The following is an 18,485-nucleotide window of genomic DNA, read 5'->3' as shown; positions in this document are numbered from 1 at the left end:
AGAACCAGGTCCAAAAGTGCATGTCCTCTCATTGGACTAGAAACATACTGCTGCAGGAAATTATCTTGTAAAGTAATTAAACCAGGAGAGAAAAATAAGAAACATACAAGTAAAACATTAGAGCTGAAGGACAGATTAGTTGGCCCATTTAAGTGTTCTTTAGACAAATGCATTTAGAATAATAAACAAACTGAATGAATTACAGATGCAAATTCAACTTGGAAGTTATGATGTGCTGGCCATTGCTGAGACATAGCTGCAAGGCAATCAGGACTGGGAACTAAATACACCATGTTATATGGTCTACAGGAAAGATAAGGAAAATGGCAGTGCGATCGGAGTAGCCTTACTGATTAAGGATGATGTAACTTCAATAATGAGAGAGGATTTAACAAAAGGCAAGTGGTTGAGATTTTATGAGTAGAATTTTGAACTAGAAAAGCATTTAAGACTGTACTGAAAGTTGTGCAGAGGCCTTCTATTAGCAGCTGTGAAGTGATCAATTGAATAAATGCAGAGATTAGACAAGCATGTAGTAATGTAAAGAATGGATTTAGTAGGGGATTTTAACTTTCAGAGATTGGGGCAAGCAGACTTGAACAATGTCAGAAATTGAGTGAATTTCTTGAGTGTGTCCAGGTGATTTCTGTAGTAGTATGCCCTAGAATCAACAAGGGAGCATGAGCCATTACTAAATCTAATATGATATGAGCCAGACTTAGTGAACAGCCTAACAGTGCATGAACATTTAGCTAATAGCAATCATAATATGATTGATTTTGGCATAGCGTTTGAAAGAGAGAAACCTGAATCAACTACTAAGATTCTAGATTCAGGTAAGGTTGACTTCTATGGGACAGAGATTGTTCACAGTAAACTGAACAAATCTGTTAATGGGTAAAATGATAGAATATCAGTGTTCAAATAAGAATTTAATGTTACACAGAACAGTTTATACCTGTCAGCTGCAAGAGCTCTATTTGCCAAAAACAAAAACAGACGTGGACAACTAAAGAGATAAGATAAAACTAAAAGAAAAGCACTAAAAATGCAAAAATAAGCACAGATCCCAGCAAATGGGAAAGATACAAAGAACAGCAAAGGCTGACAAAACGGATAATAAGGCTACAAAAAATTACAAGAGATATTAAAATCAACATTTTTTTCCCCAATTGTATTAGGAAAAAGATAGGGGGCAGGAGCAAAGTGGGCCCCTGAAAACTAATAATGGTGATGAGGATGGGGAATACATGTTAGCCTTGCCTTATTTTCATTGGCATTTTTTTTTGTTTTATTTGTCCATTGGATGCAAGTTGGAGGGGTTAAATGGCCTACTCCTATGTTGTTAAGGAGGCAGTGATAGGTGTCTTAATGGGCCCTATGAAAACACTGAAAGTGGCACAAAGGATATCTGTGAGCATCATCAAAGGTATCAAGACTGATATGGTGGCACAAGAGTTATAAGGTAGAATAGGGGATCAGTGGGGCAGAGAGAATGGTCAAAGCACCCAAATGGAGGAGAATTGAAAGATGGTATGACTGAGTTACAGGAAGAGGAGGAAAAGGGAGCAAAAGGCCCAAGAGAAGGGGAGACAAAAAATGAAGGAGCATAGAAATAATGGGCTTTGGTCCAGAGCAGCAACCAAAATTCTCACTGCAAATGGACACACGAGGATATTCAAGGGATGGAAAACATTAGCTATATCACTTGGTAAAAACATCAATTTTGTGGTTTTTTGCTGAAAAGTAACTAACACAACAGTGTATAATAAGCAAGACAATTTAGAATTATACAGCCGAGAAGAAAAACAGCATAGGAATGGATAAGGGAAGGCAAAAGGTGAAAACAAAAATTAATAATATTATAAAATACAAAATAATAAAATTAAATACATCAAACTATTATTATATGAGTAGTTAAATGCACAGAAGAAACTACTGAACCATAATGCAAAATGCAATTTGGACAGAATTATTGACTGAGCTTAAAAAGCTTTCACATTCTACAAGTTTAGCTTCGGTGCTCTGCGCAACCAACAAACCTGGATATAATTCAGGTACCAAGGTCTGAACTGATTCCCAAGTGAAGCAGAATAAAACTGCTTCCTCCAGGGGGAGTCTCATTCAGATTTGCTCTGCTGTTAAGTTGGACCCTGATGCCAGATTCAGGCTATATCCAATTCAATAACTTCAGTATTAGCATGATAAACTTTGCAAAGATCACACAGTTAAGGTGAAATTTAATCCAGGCAACAGGGGTCTCATCCTCCAGCTGGAGAGCAGGCAAGAGGCCGACATCGCGTCCTCTGGGGAAGGGGAGGGTCAAAAGAAAGGGCTGGGAGTGGCTCTCAACAGGCCCTTCCCTTCCTAATGCCAGTCCCTCAATCATGCAAGCACCAAGTGCATCTGAACAGAGTAAGTACACACAATGAAACACATTAAATGGCACAGGTTTTGTGCATTAGTTGCAAAACCTCAATTATTATTTAGTTACTATTCACTTTATTGAACAAATGTCTGCACTCAAATGTGAAAAAGGCAATATATTCTCATATTTGCTTTGCTAACTGCAAAAGCAAATAATTCTATTGAAAAGCTCTATTTATGTGCTTTATACAGGATACTACAGAAAAACCCAGACTAATCCTTTCATATTTGTTGCCCTTTCCCTTTTACTGTGCCTATCCCTCTACCTCAATGCCATATGGGATCTAGTGCACAACATATTCAATATCAGTAACTTACCCAAGTCTGTGATGGACGCTGATGTGCTGAATCATTGGCCATTTATTCCTTATATCTCTGCAAATTTTTTTTATTTCAGTTTCAGCCATTGAAATATAAGCTTCATATTCAAGTCGAACAACTTTCTTTCCTTCAAAATTGTTCCTAGTTGTACCTAACAAATGAGATAATGTAAAGGTCTGTTAAAGGAACGTACGAGTCATTTGCTGAACAGCTCTGAGCATCTATGACCTTTAACAATCTAATCTAGCCCTGAACCAACGTCTCTATTGTTCCTTTCGCATTAACTACCATACCGTTCTAAACTAATCTTATCCATAAGAACTACCTCATGTTTCCTCAAACCCAATCACACTGAAGTGTTAACGTCTAACTTCCCTTCCCAACCCCCATGCTAGCTGACATTAAAAATTGTTCCATTTCTTCCAAATGGAAAATTGTTCCATTTCCTTCAAGCAAATTTCAAAACTGCAATCTCCCTCTCCCCATCTCCACTCCCTTTGATTATAGTACAGTTGCTTCCTTTCCTTTAGCAGACCTTTGATTTTCCTTATTCCCTTCACCCCACAATCCTCCACCAAGCCCAATCCCTTTTCTCTGAACAATGACTATACTTTTTCCTTCCCCTGCACCAGCAAAATTTACCTTATTCTTACTACCCACCTCTTACTGTGTCCTTCTAGGCTATAAAACTTGATTCCCAATGTGCATAGTCATGGGAGACCAATAGTATCTATTATATGTTTAAAAATATTTATTGATTGTAAAAACAACCACAACAACAAAATTGTTGACACTAGCATGTTTTAAAGTTTTCACTATCTTTTACGAAGTAAAATTGCATGTTGTTGCTTCCATTCAAATAACACACAAGTAAGTGCCTTATTAAAAGTGTTCATGGTAGCAGGACCCTAAATGTGAAGTGTTTTGTTTCACCAGGATGCAAGCTTCTGAGCTAACCTAACCCCACATAACTCGAAACTGATGTTGTGCTCAAACTTCCTTTTGGAAAAGTACAAAAAAACTGCCTCCACACACCAGACTATAATGACTTATTTGTCAATTCTATTTACAAAATGTATACACTGTAATTAAAGGCTATGAAGGGTATACTCTATGGCTTTAAAATAACCTAATGTATGCAGTTAAACACCAAACTTTCAATTAAATTAATAACATTAAAATCCCTTTATCAATCAAAATTTGAATTTGCATTAATGAACAGAAAAATACCAATCTCAATGCAAAGGATGCACATTTTTCCTCATTCATTGATATGAAAAAGAATCCCATTCAAAAATATATCCAGTTATATATAAACATGGAATTAAACATAACATGAATTAAATTTGTTTAACAGCTGCTTGTTGGAGATAAGATAAATTGATTTATGTATTTGAAATAAAGGAAATATTGAAATTTACTTAAATAAAAAACAGAAAACAAAAAAAAAGCTGGAAATACTTAGCAGGTCAACCTGAAATGTTAACTCATTTCTGTGTCCATGGACACTGCCTGACCTGCTGAGTGTTTCCAACATCTGTTTTTATTTCAGATTTCTAGCATCTGCAGTGTTTTGCCTTTGTATTACCAGTTTCACTAGTCACCCAGAGTATCTGTTTGGATGAATATTATGGTATCAAAACTATTTAATTATACACTAGCTTGATAATGATTACAAACACATTTACAAAAGTATTCGCTCTGCACTAAGAATGTTTGAAACAGAATTATCATTTAACCATGTTTGTATATATCATTGAAGTGTGTTGATAAATATGGGGATCAAATTAAGGACATTTTATTGCATAGATTATGTCCAGTAGAGATCATTGGTCATTAATATTAAACTGGCATTGCTGTGGTAACTGTTTAATGTAATCAGGACAAACCCTGCAGAAAGTAGTCTCAAAGTAATTCTGATTAGCCCCAATATTTTTACTTTAATGTCATTTTTAAAATTCTAAACAGAAACTTGGGTCAAGATTTAAATCTTTTAATAAACTATATGCTCTTTATAAAATAAATATGCACCATTTTCAATTATATTTGCAATTATAATCTCAGTATAATTTCAAATAAATTGTTGACGGTGATTGTTAATTCATATCTCCTGCATCCACCAACAAAATCAACATTTCTGAAGTCTTAATACTACAGAGCAAGAGAAGGATTTTTGCTGATCAAGGTTGTGACGTACAATTGGTTCATTGGAAGCAACGCAATCTACTTGCAAGCAGCAAGTTATCCAATATTCATAATAAAATATTCAGTAACAGTAACTGCTCACAATGTTGTACAACAAACTGTTCTGTAATGCGTCCCAATGACAAGATTTCAAACGAATACCACTAGATTCATATTTTGGGCATTATTTTCATGTAGAAAAATAGCTAAGGTAAGAACAATCATACTGTGCATTTTTCAAGACAGCAATTATATCTGTTCTTATATAATGAGATTTTTTTTCTTAATAGCAACAAAAGCATTTGTTCCATTTGTTATATCAACTATATGGAAATCTTAATATCTTGTAGTCATTTATTTGTAGTGGAACATTAAACTCAAATGTTAATTTCATATTATTCACAGCAAGATACAATGTGCATGAAGAATTAAGTATCTTTAAGATTACCATTTGTAAATATAAATGCAAGTTGTTGATGGTGTAAATGAAAAAGCACTGTATGAAAATAACCTAATATAGGAGTAGGTCTTTCTGCCTAATCATAGACTATTTTGAAGAAATTACAAGTGTTTTGTTTATTCCCAAATTGCAAAGACTCTGGCAAGGCTACATTTATTTTCCCATTCATTGTTAACTTAAATAGGCGATGATGGGCCATATTCTTGAATCGATGCAGTCCTTGTGGTGCCACAATAGCATTCAGGAAGAAATTCCAGGACTTTGATCCGGTTATGAAGGAACAACACCATGTAGGCAGCATAAATTGCAACTGCAGTATGTTGGTGATACAAGGGGCAGCTATTGAATTTAGTGCTGGGACAATGATCAAGGCACTCTTCTTAAATGTTGTTGCAGTTTCACCCATCAAGTTGAGTAGCGAGTATTCCATCACATTCCTGAATTGAAACTTGGATTGAGGTTAAAGAGACTGAGGACAGGAAGCAAATTGCATGGAAATACATAGAAGTTGCGACATGGAAGCAAGCTATTTAGTCCTCCCATTTGATCATGGAAGAAACAGCATATTCACCAAAATTAAACCAGGGCTTAAAGGGTTATCTTATGAGGGCAGATTGCATAACTTTGTCTTTTACTCCCTTGAGTTCAGAAGGTTGAGGATGTCTAAATTGGGAAACGGATTCACTAAGGTAGATGAAGAGAAACTATTTCCACTGGCAGGGCAATCTGGAACAAGGTGTTCTAATCTTAACATCAGAGCTAGGATATATAGGGGTAAAATCTGGAAGCACTTTTTCCACATGAAGGGTATTAGAAATCTGGAACTCTCCTCCCAAAAACGTTGTGGATGCTGAGTCAATTGAAATTTTCGAAACAGAGTTTAATGGATTTTTGTTAGGTAAGGGTGTAAAAGGATATAAAGCAAAAGCAGGTAATTCAAGTTTAAGATACAACTCAGCCATGATCTAACTGAGTGGCTGTGCAATGCCCCACATATCGCTGTAACTAGTTTTCACCTGCCCTCTAAATCTAAATTTGAATGTATGGCCCTTTGTTCTTGATCCCTCAATTATTTCATTGCAGAGAACCCAGCCTCTGCTCTGTTTCTTGAAACCAGTATTGGCATAGGTGAACAGCAACTCTCCATCTCTCCTGTGCAATTCAGCTCTTGCATCCATATCTGGATAATGACTGTAATGATGTCTGTAGCTGACTACTTGTGGCAGAATCCAAACTGAATGTCAGGGTGCAGATTATTTGTGAATAGATGCAACTCGCTGACACACCTGATAACTCATTCCAACACTGGGTAGGAAACTGGCCAGGTTAAACTTATACTTTTTTATGAATAGTACATACCTCGGTAATTTACAACATTGATGCAAAGATGCCAGTGTTATAACTTATAGAATCAAAGAATCATAGAATGGTTACAGCAAAGAAGGATGCCATTCGGCACAAGAAATTTAGCTTGACTGAAACAGCTCAACTGTGGGAAGGCAGGAGGTTCTAATGCAAAGGCCTTCAGCATTACAGCAGAAATGTGTCAGGGCAGATTACCTTTGCTGTGTCCAGTGAATTCAGATACTTTTTAATGTCACATGGAATGAACTGAATTGGCATCAATGGTGGAAGAAATCCACCAATAGACTGGCAATATAGTCCCAATTCAAAATAGTGTGACTTGGAGTAGAACTTGCAGGTGTGGTGTTCCCATGTGTCCGCTACCCTTCTCTTCCTGGGTGTAAAGGTCATGGGTTTGGAAGGTGCTGTTGAAAGAGGCTTGAATGATTAGCTTTTTTCTTGTTGGAGATGGTTATCGCCTGGCACTTGTTACTGACACAAATGTTACTTGCCACTTATCAGCCCAAGCTTAAATGTTGTCTAGGTCTTGCTGCATGTAGAATGGGCTGTTTCACTATCTGAGTCGTCACGGATGGTACTGTACATTGTGCAATCATCTACGACCATCCCCACTTTTGACCCTGTGATGGACCTATCCCAAGGCCTTTAAATGAAGCAGCTGAAGATGATTGGATCCAGGACACTACCCTGAGGAACTCCTGCAGTGATGTCCTGGGGATAACCAACAACCACAACCATCGTCCTCTGTGCTAGGTATAATTCCAAACAATGAAGAGTTTTCCTCCCGTTTCCCATTGACTTCAATTTTGCTCACTTGATGCCACACTCAGTCAAATGCTGCCTCAACACTAATTTTCTCGACTCTATACTGTCGCTAACTTCGCAGACTGTTGGTACGACAGATAAGCAGAAATTTCCTGCAGTTAACCATTGGATAGACTGAAGCCCTCAGCTTCAAAAGGCACTACAAACTCAGATTCCCTAGCCACCAACTTCCATTCCTCTACCTGACAACTGTTCATGGCAGAACAAAACCACTCGTAACCTTGTTATCATATTAGGTGCAGCATTAAGCTTCCAACCGCACATCCACACCAATAGAAGGACTGCCTATTTCCACCTCTGTAATATCACCCCTGCCACAACTCAAATGCTGTTGAAACTCTCATCCATGCCTTCATTACCTCTAGGCTTCCACTATATTCCAATGACGGGTCAGCGTCCCACATTCAATCGTCCATAAATTGAGGTCATCCAAAACTCTGCTACCCCTGTCTTAACTCATACCAAGTACCATTCACCCATCACTCCTGGGTTCGCTCATCTACACTGGCTTCCATTTAAGTAACCTGTCGATTTTAAAACTTTCATCCTTGTTTTCAAATCCCTCCATGGCCTCATCCTTACCCATCTCTGTGATCTCCAATAGTCCCACAGCCCTAAGAGATAGCTGCACTCATCCAATTCTGCCTCCACCATTGGTGGCCATGCTTTCAGTTACGTGGGCCCCAAGTTTGGGAATTCCCTCCCTGAACCTCTCCATTTCCCTTTCCTCCTTTATGGCACTCCTTAAAACCTACCTCTTTGACCAAACTTTTGGCCACCTGCCCTAATATCACCTTATGTAACTCAGTGTCAAATTCTGCTTTATAATGTTCCTGTTTTAATATAACAAAACTTCCCAAGGCACTAAAGGTCTTATATAAATAAAAGCTTTTGTTGTCGGGATACTCCAAGGATCAGTGCTATGACTTCTCTAATTCTGGAATCGGACTCTCATTTCAAGACAATTAAATTACTGATTGTACCAAATTAAAGGGCAATGTGGACTCTGAGTAAGCAGGAAGCTCTTACAAAGAGACCCCAATGGAGCTTGCATCTGGGCTCATGAGTAGCAAGTGAGGTTCAATTTAGGATTGATTACTAAATATTGTCCTTTACCGTGACACCCACATTCTGAAAAAAAAATTGAGTCTATGATACTGAATATTGGAAGAAAAATTAAGAGGCACAGATATTCTAGTTATGGAATAGAATTTACACTCCATCAGCAAGAAGAAACTTGCTAAGAGATAAGTTGAAAGAGTGCAAGGATATTAGTTTACTTGCCACCTCAAACAGTGTATACATTTCTCTCCAGCATGACATTAGGCAACCATCCAGCCCTAATGGTAATGCAAAAGGTGAGTAACAAGGCTCGTACCAGGAATCAGAGGAATAACTCAATAAATTGGGAATTTTCAGCCTCAAAGAAATGCATCTCAGAGGTATTCAAGATGCATAACAGGATACTGAAGGTAAACCTAAAATAATACTTAGATATGCAAAGACATGCAGATCACCGTCATGAATACCAAGCTTAAGGAAAATGTCAGGCAGTATTCTCTTTATAAAAAGACCTAGATCCTCTGATCAGCTTTAACACTAGTGTTAATGCAGAGTTCTGCCAGTTTTCATATTTATTAATCGTAATTACACAACTACAATAAAATCAATGGCTGGAAGAGGTTACTAAGACACCAATGCATTGTACTTGTTTCAAGAAAGAACTGAATGCTGTAATGGGAACAGCACAGTGGCAGCAGTGTATACATCCACAAGATGCATTGCAGTGACTCGCCAAGCTTCAACAGCACTTTCTGAACCTGCAAATTCCACCACCTAAAAGGACAAAGGCAGCAGATACATGGCAACACCACCACTTGAAAGTTCTCCTCAAAGTCACACACCATCCTGACCGAGAATTATATTGCTGCTCCTTCACTGATCAAAAACCTGGAACTTCCTTCTTACCAGTACAGTCGGTGTACCTACCCCACGTGGGCTGCAGCGGTTCAAGGTAGCAGCTCACCATCACCTTCTCAAGCAGGGTCCAAAACACACAGAGGTGACGGTCAAATTCACCCCTGAACCTCACAAATAGCCTTTGAAAAATCAAAGACGGGGACAAAAAATTCAAAATATTGCAAGAAAGATTTCCCTCATGTATTTTGATTGGAGTAGCAAGCACGGGAGAGACAAAATCTGTGAGGAGCTGCTCCTCCAATCACAGGTTCTGTTTCTCCCATGCTTGCTGCTTTAGCTCCTCCAATCACAGACCACCTCCCTCCTGCTTGCTGCTCCTCCAAGACAGGATATAGCAATGAAGACTGGAAGAAGGGAACCTGAGAGTGGAAGTCAAATAGCAGTTAGTGTGGCTGGTCTTGCAGCCACCATGCAGGCAGCTTTCGGCTGCACCAACACCAATTGCTTCGAGCAGCTGCTGGACATCAAGAGCAGGGAAGAGGCAGCCAGAAACCCAGTAACAAGGCGCAGAGCACAGATCAGATCAGGTTACATTTTCTGGCTGGTGGATTGTGACCCATCGATCGCATACTCCTCAGAAATCCTGCTTCTGTGAACGTGATGCTTACCTCCCCATCTCTATTAAGCAACAAATGCTCCCAAAGGTCATGATTAACTTCACAATTTTTAGCTGAAGGGTAATTTCCCCCAAAAAATCTGTTGTTTTTAATGTAAGCGAACAGTGTCAGTGTCGAGAGAATGGCACCTTCTCTTATTTCAGGTTGGTATCTAGGCAGTGTATGCAACAAACAGCTAAACTCCAATCACTGTCCCAAATGATGGTGACAATCTATTGGCACAATGTGGCCTTTTCATTTTGCACACCGGCCACTCCCATGGCCTGTCAAATTGAGGTCGGTAATCTGGGGCTGCATTTGTAGGCTTGGTAGGTCCCAAACCCAATGGGAACTTGGTTTAGGGCTGTACAAATATTGTTCCATGCGGTATCCCTCAACCCAGCAAAGAGAAAGGAGAGTATCTCTCCCATAAGTCAGGGCTAGGTTTAAACATAGGTCATGTGGTGAAAGGACAGCGGCATCACTCAAGTTCCCCCAAATTTATTCCCCTTTTCCTCCTCCTTGGAAACACAACATCCCAAAAACAAAATATTTGGTCGTTATCAATTTTCTGTTTGTGGGAGCTTACTATGTGTAAATTGGTTGTGTTACAACAGTGACTACAATTCAAAAGCAGCGTATTGGCTGTAATTCACATTTGTGACTTCCTGAGGTTGTGACAGGTGCTATATAAATGCAAGTTTGTTCTTATTTCAGGATTTCCTTTGCTCTGTGCTGAAAATCGCTATTTTGGACAACATTTGCCTGTCATTTTATATATAGAATCTTTCCATTTGGTATTTGTGATAGTTATCTAAAGAGGGAAACCCTAAAAAATTCAACACAAATACAAAAGATAATGCGGGGATAAAAAAGGAGCCCTATAAAACCATAAAGCAGACCCCAAAAATGAAAAAGTAGCCTAAAAAAATTTTTTGACCAGTATCCTCGAGCAATATTAGGCATTGGTAACAAATGCTGGTCTTGCCAGCAATGTTCACATTCAAGAAAGAATAAAAGGTTATTATTCTTAAGAAATTGTTCAATCATATTTTATTTAATTTTTGTTTAACTCCAATTAACTTTCATATTGTATCCAAATTTGATTACTTCAGATGTATTTGATGAAATAAAAAAAATCTACAACTAAAACAATCATTTCCTCGGTTATTGGAGGAGATCATTTTTGAAGATTTGAGTCCATTTCCTATTGCATTACTCAAAGATTGAAGAAAAAAAGAATATACAAGTTTGCATTCATGGGAGGTGGCCAAGAGATGAATGCGGGATAGAGTTTGCGGGCAGAAACCAATCTGCAAGCAAGGAGGAAACGAGAGTGCCTAAGTAGTAAGCAGTAAGAAATTGCAATCACAGAGCCAAAGATATAGGTAGCTTTCATAATTTTAAGCAAAAACATACATATTTTAAGGATTTGTTATATTCTTTTTCAGCTACATATTTAGCAGAGTCAGAAATAAAAATGGCAGGTCACGTTATCTTGAAAAATAAATGCAGCGACACAACCAGTTGAAATGGAAGCCTTTAAGTACTAGCTTTTCACTGAGATCTTTGATGATCTATCCTTCAGAGAATTAGTACGTTTAATTTTATGAGAAAAGCACAAGTTTTTTTTCTGCAATATGGATTGTGTGTGGTAAAATATCACGTTAAATGTTAACTCCTCCCAAAAGTTACAAGCACAAGAACACAAGAATTAGGAGGAGTAGGCCATTCGGCCTCTCAGGCCTGCTCCGCCATTCGATAAGATCATGGCTGATTGGATTATAGCCTTAACTCCACTTTCCTGTCTGCACCCCATAACCCTTGACCCCTTTGTTGATCAAAAATCTATCCAGCTCAGCCTCCACTACTCTCTGGAGAAGTGAATTCCACAACCTGACAACCCTCAGAGAAAAAAGTTTCTCCTTATCTCAGTCTTAAATGGGAGACCCCTAATTTCTAAACTGTGCCCTCTAGTTTTAGACTGCCCCCAAGGGGAAACATCCTTTCACTATCCACCCTGTCAAGTCTCCTCTGGATCTTATATGTTTCAGTAAGATCACTTTTCATTCTTTTAACCTCTAATGGATATAGGACAAGGCTGCTCAACCTTTCCTCATAAACCAACTCCTTCATCCCAGGAATCAGTCAAGTGAACCTTCTTTGAAAAATTTCTAATGCAATTATATCCTTTCTTAAGGGAGGAGGCCAAAACTGTACACAGTTATGATTATAGAAACACTTCAAAAAGCAAGGAAGTGCAAAGTGTGTCAGATGCAAAGAGCCCAGTTGGGCATCCTTGTTATTGTTATTTTCATCCCAGTCAAAGGGAAACCATTTCAGTATACTTTGAAAGCATTTGCATAAAATAAGTGAATTACCATATATCCTTGCACCAATTTTAAGCTTATGCGTGCCAGACTGCTATGTTCCAAGAGGAAAGCTAAAGGATGGACACTGAGTTTAGTACAAGAAGTAGCATTAAGTATAGATAGATACACATTCAAGCCCTGAATCATTTCTTTCTTCCTCTGAGCCATGCTGAACAGGAAGCTGTTGAACCAAAGCGGTAGCATCTCTCAGCAGTGGGGTGGTGGGGTGTGGGGTTAGAAAAAGAGGATGTAATGCCCAGACAAGTATGGGAGCTTGCTACATAGATCACTGTAAAGAACTAGGAACTAGGCATATATCTGCTCTCTGATCTACTGCATCAAGGAAGATGCCAAGAAAGGGGATTATCATGTGTGCTGATCCTGTTGTTCATCATGCACGCAATCAGTTTTTGGCAAACTTTGTGCCTCTTTCCAAGTAATCAAGCAATGTCAGCTTCTATGAGATTATCCTCTCTAGAGTTTCGCCAGGCTTTTGTTGGCCTTTCAACACTTTCCTATTCTATTGGGTTCTCATTTCAGTGCTTAGCTTGATATTCTGGAATTTGCATTCAGAGCACATAATCTAACTAACTGGCATGGTTTTGCTTCACATGCTGGCTTACTGGCAGCTGCTTTGTTCTTAACTCCAATTATCTTGTTCCTCAATTTATCTGTCCAGCTAATACCGAATATCTTGGAAAGACATTTGAGTACTGAAAATTATTATGTCTGCTATTTTCAGTGTACTGGTAACACATTTGCATTGAATTTCTATGTGCACTACTTTGCTGAAGTTATTAACCCATTACTATTGGCTGTCAGTGTTAGCTCAATGACAATCCTTCCACCTCTGCAGATTGTGGGTTCAAGTCACACACCAAGGACTTGAGCACACAATCAAGGCTGACACTTTGGTAGAATACTGACAGAGTGCTGCATTGTTGAAGGCGCTGTCTTTAGATGAGAAGTTACACCGAGGACCTGTCTGACCTTTCAGTGAACATAAATAATCCAATGGTCCTACTTCCCAGCCAATATTTTTTCTCAACTAAAACAAATAAAAACAGGTTGTCTAGCCATTAAAACATGGAAGTTTGCTATTTACAATATTACACCAGCGACTGAACCGCAAAAGTATTTCTTTGACTGCTGAAGTGTTTTGGGACATCTAAAAGTCATAAAAGCCAGCATTGTACAAATGTTGCTAGAGTCAAGTATATTTTCTGTTTAATTTCAGATTTTCAGCAATTGCATATTCTTTTATTCCCACTCTACTTCTCTTTGTCCACGTGCATCATTAGCTCTACTTCTTGTTCAAGCAATGGGGTGACCAAGCACATCCTTACACATTAGTCAGAACATCAGTCTTTATTTTGAACCATGCCACTGTGCTAGCCTCCACTTTAACATAACAAATCATTCATCATCATGTTATGGACAGGAGTTTCCTCTGAGTTGCTCCCACTCTGCCACCATAACTGCAATAAATGTGCAACGTTGACCTCAATTATGAGCATAAAAAGAGAATATCCATCACCTTTCCAGCAAACTTAGGCCAGCAAAGTGGGAGCAGATTCAAAGAGACTCCTAGCCGAAGTATTGGAGGATATTAATACTGCAAAATTTCAGAATTGAAATTTATCTAAACAGGCAAAATGCCTTTTTAAAATTCACGAAGCTAAAGATGCAAGTACGATTTATATTTAAAACTTTCTCTACAATTTTGCCAACTGCAAATATCTGTTTTTACTCAGAGGCTGTTTGCCACACTTTCTTACAGTGTTACTAATTCTATTCAGCAACAAAATACTTTTCCCAAGGCTGATTACAAAGTCACCCTATATTTTTTGTTATCGCAGTCATATCTCCCATATTTGGCAGCTTTTAGGTCTTCCTTTCTTTCCATAGGATTCTTTTCTCATGCCTATATAAAATGTTATAGATGGGCTCTTTCAGTTGTCATTATGTCTCCACCATTATGAGTCACTTATTGCTGTGGCTGTTAATTTCAGCTGCCTTTCCAGGTTTCAGCCTGTTTAATTCATTGTTGACTTCTAATTCAAATGGCCTTATTTTTAATCTCAAACTCTTTAGATTTTCTGTTCATGAATTCTTGGAATGGGTCAGTTTAATTATTTAATCTTACCACTTTCTGTAGCCAAATTCATAGCTTTTATTTTGCCTTTTTCTTCCCAATGAAGATTTTGTCTCTACATTACTAGTTGCTAGTTCTGCTTCATTGCTTTACTATCTATCCATTCCTCTAGGTACTTCAAACACACTCTGAGTTCCTTATTCTTCAAAACATTTTTCCTTTCCGAATCCTGACATCTTCATCTTTAGTATTTCTTTTTGTTCTACCAGATACTTATCTGTGACAACCTTTGCAGGTAGATTCACAAAGTTGATCCTCAATTTGAATATGTTATGTATTTCCATTGCAAAATTAATGCTCAGTACTTTTAATCTCTAATTAGAAAATTTCCATTTATTTATTCAATTTTAATTTACTTTCAGTTTGCAAATTACTAGGCAGTTGAGCCTTCCTCTATCTGCGGCTCTGTATGATGCAATCACGATTCACACCCATTCCATTCCATATTTCCCCAATATGTTCGAGCTGGTTCTTGATGCTGCCATTGTGGATCTCCATATTGCTTTCTGTATATTTTTGCATGCAGAAAGCATTCTTAGCACTCCTAGCTTGTTTGCAATGCAGAACTGTGCAAAATGCTTTACATTTTCATTTAGTGTAAAACGTCCTTTCTGTGTATTGATTTTATACATAGTCAAAAAGTAAATAGTGCCAAATTGGCATAATTCATGTTTGCAAGTCTGTGACGATCCAGGAGACGCAAATACAAATTCCTTTGTATCTTCCCATACAATAATTATGCCCCAGCCTTTCTAAAATTACATATATATTGGAAAATGTGAGCAATGCTGGGCCTATCTGCAATGCAGCACTTACAAAATTTAGGTACAATACCCTCAACTGAACTTTGATCATCTTCAGTTGGAGTGGTCCTGTATCTCAAAGGGTGTCACATCAAGCACAGAATCAATCATTTCAAATTTCACAATATTAAACTGTATCATATGTTCTACAGAATTTGAATTATTTTGCTTTATACTATTAAGGAAGCAAAGCTAGGTTGAAGTAAGATAGCTAGAATATGATCACTTTCTGGAGGTAACCAGGAAGGACAGATCTAGTAGCATGCTATCCATCATAAGCAGTCTCACAACAAATGCAATGGCTTTGCCATCAGTTGCATGGAAATTAGACAGGCTCAAATGATGCAAAAGTAATTTTAAAAAAGGACATGCATTTATAAATACCTTTCCTGACTTCAGGATTTTCTAAAGGGCTATAAAGCCAATGAAGGACTTTTGAAGCGTCATTGTTGTAATGCAGGAAAGATCAAATAATCTGTTTTAAGGATGGTGGATGAGAGATAAATACTGGATAGGACCTGGAGGAGAACTCCCTGTTCTTTGAAAAGTGCCGTGAGATCTTTTACATCCGCCAAAAAGGGCAGATGGGGCCTCAGTTTAATGCCTCATCCAAAAGGGAGCACCTCCAACAATGCAGCACTCTCTCAGTATTGCACTGAAGTGTCAGCCCAAATTATGGGCTTAAATCTCTGGATTGGGACTTGAACCCACAATCTGCTGACTCAGAGGCCAGTGTGGTACCATTGAACTACAGCTGACACCCATTATGATAATAAAATCAATTCAGACAAAATAAGAGCCCCACTCAAATGCTGAATTATGCAGAAAGCATTTGATGAAGTCCCACATGAAAGCTACACAAGATTAAGGTGATATGCATCCTTGGTAAAATTTGGAAGGGATTAAGGATTTTGATGAAGGAGAGAAAGCTGCAGGAACTGGTAATGTTAGCCTAGACAGATGTACTGAGTGAAATGCGCAAGCATCGGTTCTGGGTCTGGCAGTGTTTCTAGTCAATCAGTATGAAGTTTGTAAAGTTAACAGATAATATTAAACTGGGGAAAGGGAGGTGGTTGGGTATCATGTCTAATACATTAACCAAGGAACTGAACATAATATGCAAGTGGGCTGAAGTGTGGCAAATTAAAACTCCATATAAATAAGTGAAAGATATTATACAATTGAACATAAAAGAGGTAAAAATCGATGATATCGAATTTGTCTGGGGACAATATCTTCAGTTTTGAAAAGGTGGTGAATGAGTGGGGACTTTAGAGATGATTGAGAGTTGAGGGATACTAAGTGATGCAGAAAAAGGTGAATTCAAGATATTATGTCAAATGAAATCCTGCCTGTTTAGTCCTGCAACACTCTAGCCCAACCATTTCTCTAATCTTCTCTAATCAGTTTCATCCCCTCCATGAAACACACCTCCCCATCTAACTCTCAACACAATCTAACCTTTCTATAAGACATAACTGCCTCCCTTTCACAGATATCGTTCCCCTCTGCTGAAAAACTACCATCACCCAACTCCTCAAAAAGCTCACTCACAACCCACCTGTCCTTTCCAACTACTACCCTATTGTTAAAATTCTTTTTCCTCACCAAGGTGAGGACGTATCATTGCACCTAGCTGATTTTGCATCAAATCCCTTCACTCCGATTTCTGTCCCACCAATAGCATCAAAATCTCCTGGGTCAAAGCAATCAATGGCATCCTTTATAACTGAACTCATGTCACATTATCATTCATTGACTTTTTCACAGCATTCAGTACACTTGCTATGTTTGCGTTGTGATCCATATCTGAGGGACCAACTGTCCTTACCCATTTCTACTCTTTCTGGCTGTATTGGGCCAGGAAGATCCATAATAATGTCCTCACCTCCCATTCCCAGGCAGTTCCTTCTGTAGCGTCCATGGGTAGAGTTTTCCCCCCATCGGGGGGGTTGTGCGGGCCCGATCAGCGCCGCGCCCCCATTTTACGTGGGCGGGCGTGACACGCACCCGGAAGCACTGTACGCTCCCTATGTGGGCGGGCGGGGGTTCCCTGAGTCAGGAGCACGCGAAAGAGCGCAGAAATCTCCCTGAGGCACCTAGTATTAAGTTTTAAAAGGGTAATAAAGTGGAGAAATAATTTTTAGGACATGTCCCCTCATGTGAAACTGCCACATGAGCTGGAACATGTGCATTAATTTTAATAAAAATTTGTGTGAAAATTTAAAATCATTCATGAAACCTCATCCCACCTGTGGATGAGGTTCCATGAAAAATGCGAAGGCCGCCTGGGCTCTTCACCTGCCCGCCAACCTTAAGGTTGGACATGCAGCTCAGGTAATTGCTTAATTGCCTTTTTAAATGGCCTTAATAGGCCTTTGACAGTTCAACGGGCACGCAGCCGATTCGGCTGCGCACCTATCAAACTGAAAATCTAAATGACGCGCAGCGACGTCAGGACGCACGCCCAACATCACCCCACATCATTTTATGCCTCGGCGAGCAGGCCTTGTCCCCGCTCACCGAGCCGAAGATTCAGGCCCATGATTCCATCCTTGCTCTCTTCTTTTCCTCATTTACATAATGTTTCTCAGAAACAATGTCCATAGGCACAAGTTTCCATGCACATGCTGATGACCCCCAACAGAATCTCTACACCACCTTCAGTGACTCAAAACCACCTCCATCATTTGAACATTTGGAAGATCAGTACCATCTTACCTGTTTCTGCCTTAAACTCCACAACCCTTGCAATTAAACCCATTAAATTATCCCACTGTAGACTGAATCACCACCACCTTGGTGTTATTATTTTTCAGGATGTTGGTGTTGCTGGTAAGGCCACCTTTTATTCTTCCTACTTAGTTGTTCGAGAAGGTGGCAGTGGGCATTATTCTTGCGCTATTTAGTCCTCAGGGTGAAGGTGCTCCCACAATGCTACACGGTAGGTAGTTCCAGAATATTGACCTAGTGATAATGAAGGGACAGCGCTATTTG

At 38.9% G+C, this 18,485-nt stretch overlaps 2 protein-coding genes across 6 annotated transcripts in view; both read right to left on the bottom strand.

Annotated features, from left to right (window-relative positions):
* mocs2 (molybdenum cofactor synthesis 2) overlaps positions 1-18,485 on the bottom strand; it is a 53,066-nt gene that overhangs the window by 12,969 nt on the left and 21,612 nt on the right. Inside the window, exon 4 of one of the 5 annotated variants that reach the window (XM_078549959.1) lies at positions 2,746-2,899. The exons of the other annotated variants lie outside the window; for them this stretch is intronic. The gene's annotated coding sequence lies outside the window, so the exon portion shown is untranslated. The remainder of the gene's footprint in view (positions 1-2,745; positions 2,900-18,485) is intronic. 5 annotated transcript variants of the gene reach the window in all.
* Positions 1-18,485, bottom strand: part of LOC144685433 (molybdopterin synthase catalytic subunit) — a 42,540-nt gene that overhangs the window by 12,969 nt on the left and 11,086 nt on the right. The window contains exon 2 of the mRNA XM_078549926.1: positions 2,746-2,899. Within this exon, the coding sequence (XP_078406052.1) occupies positions 2,746-2,899 (154 nt within the window). The remainder of the gene's footprint in view (positions 1-2,745; positions 2,900-18,485) is intronic.

This window comes from Cetorhinus maximus, chromosome 1 (genome assembly GCF_964194155.1).
Source record: "Cetorhinus maximus chromosome 1, sCetMax3.hap1.1, whole genome shotgun sequence".
Classification (NCBI taxonomy): Eukaryota; Metazoa; Chordata; class Chondrichthyes; order Lamniformes; family Cetorhinidae; genus Cetorhinus; species Cetorhinus maximus.
The sequence above is the reverse complement of the archived record's forward strand: the minus strand, read 5'-3'. Positions and strand labels throughout refer to the sequence as shown.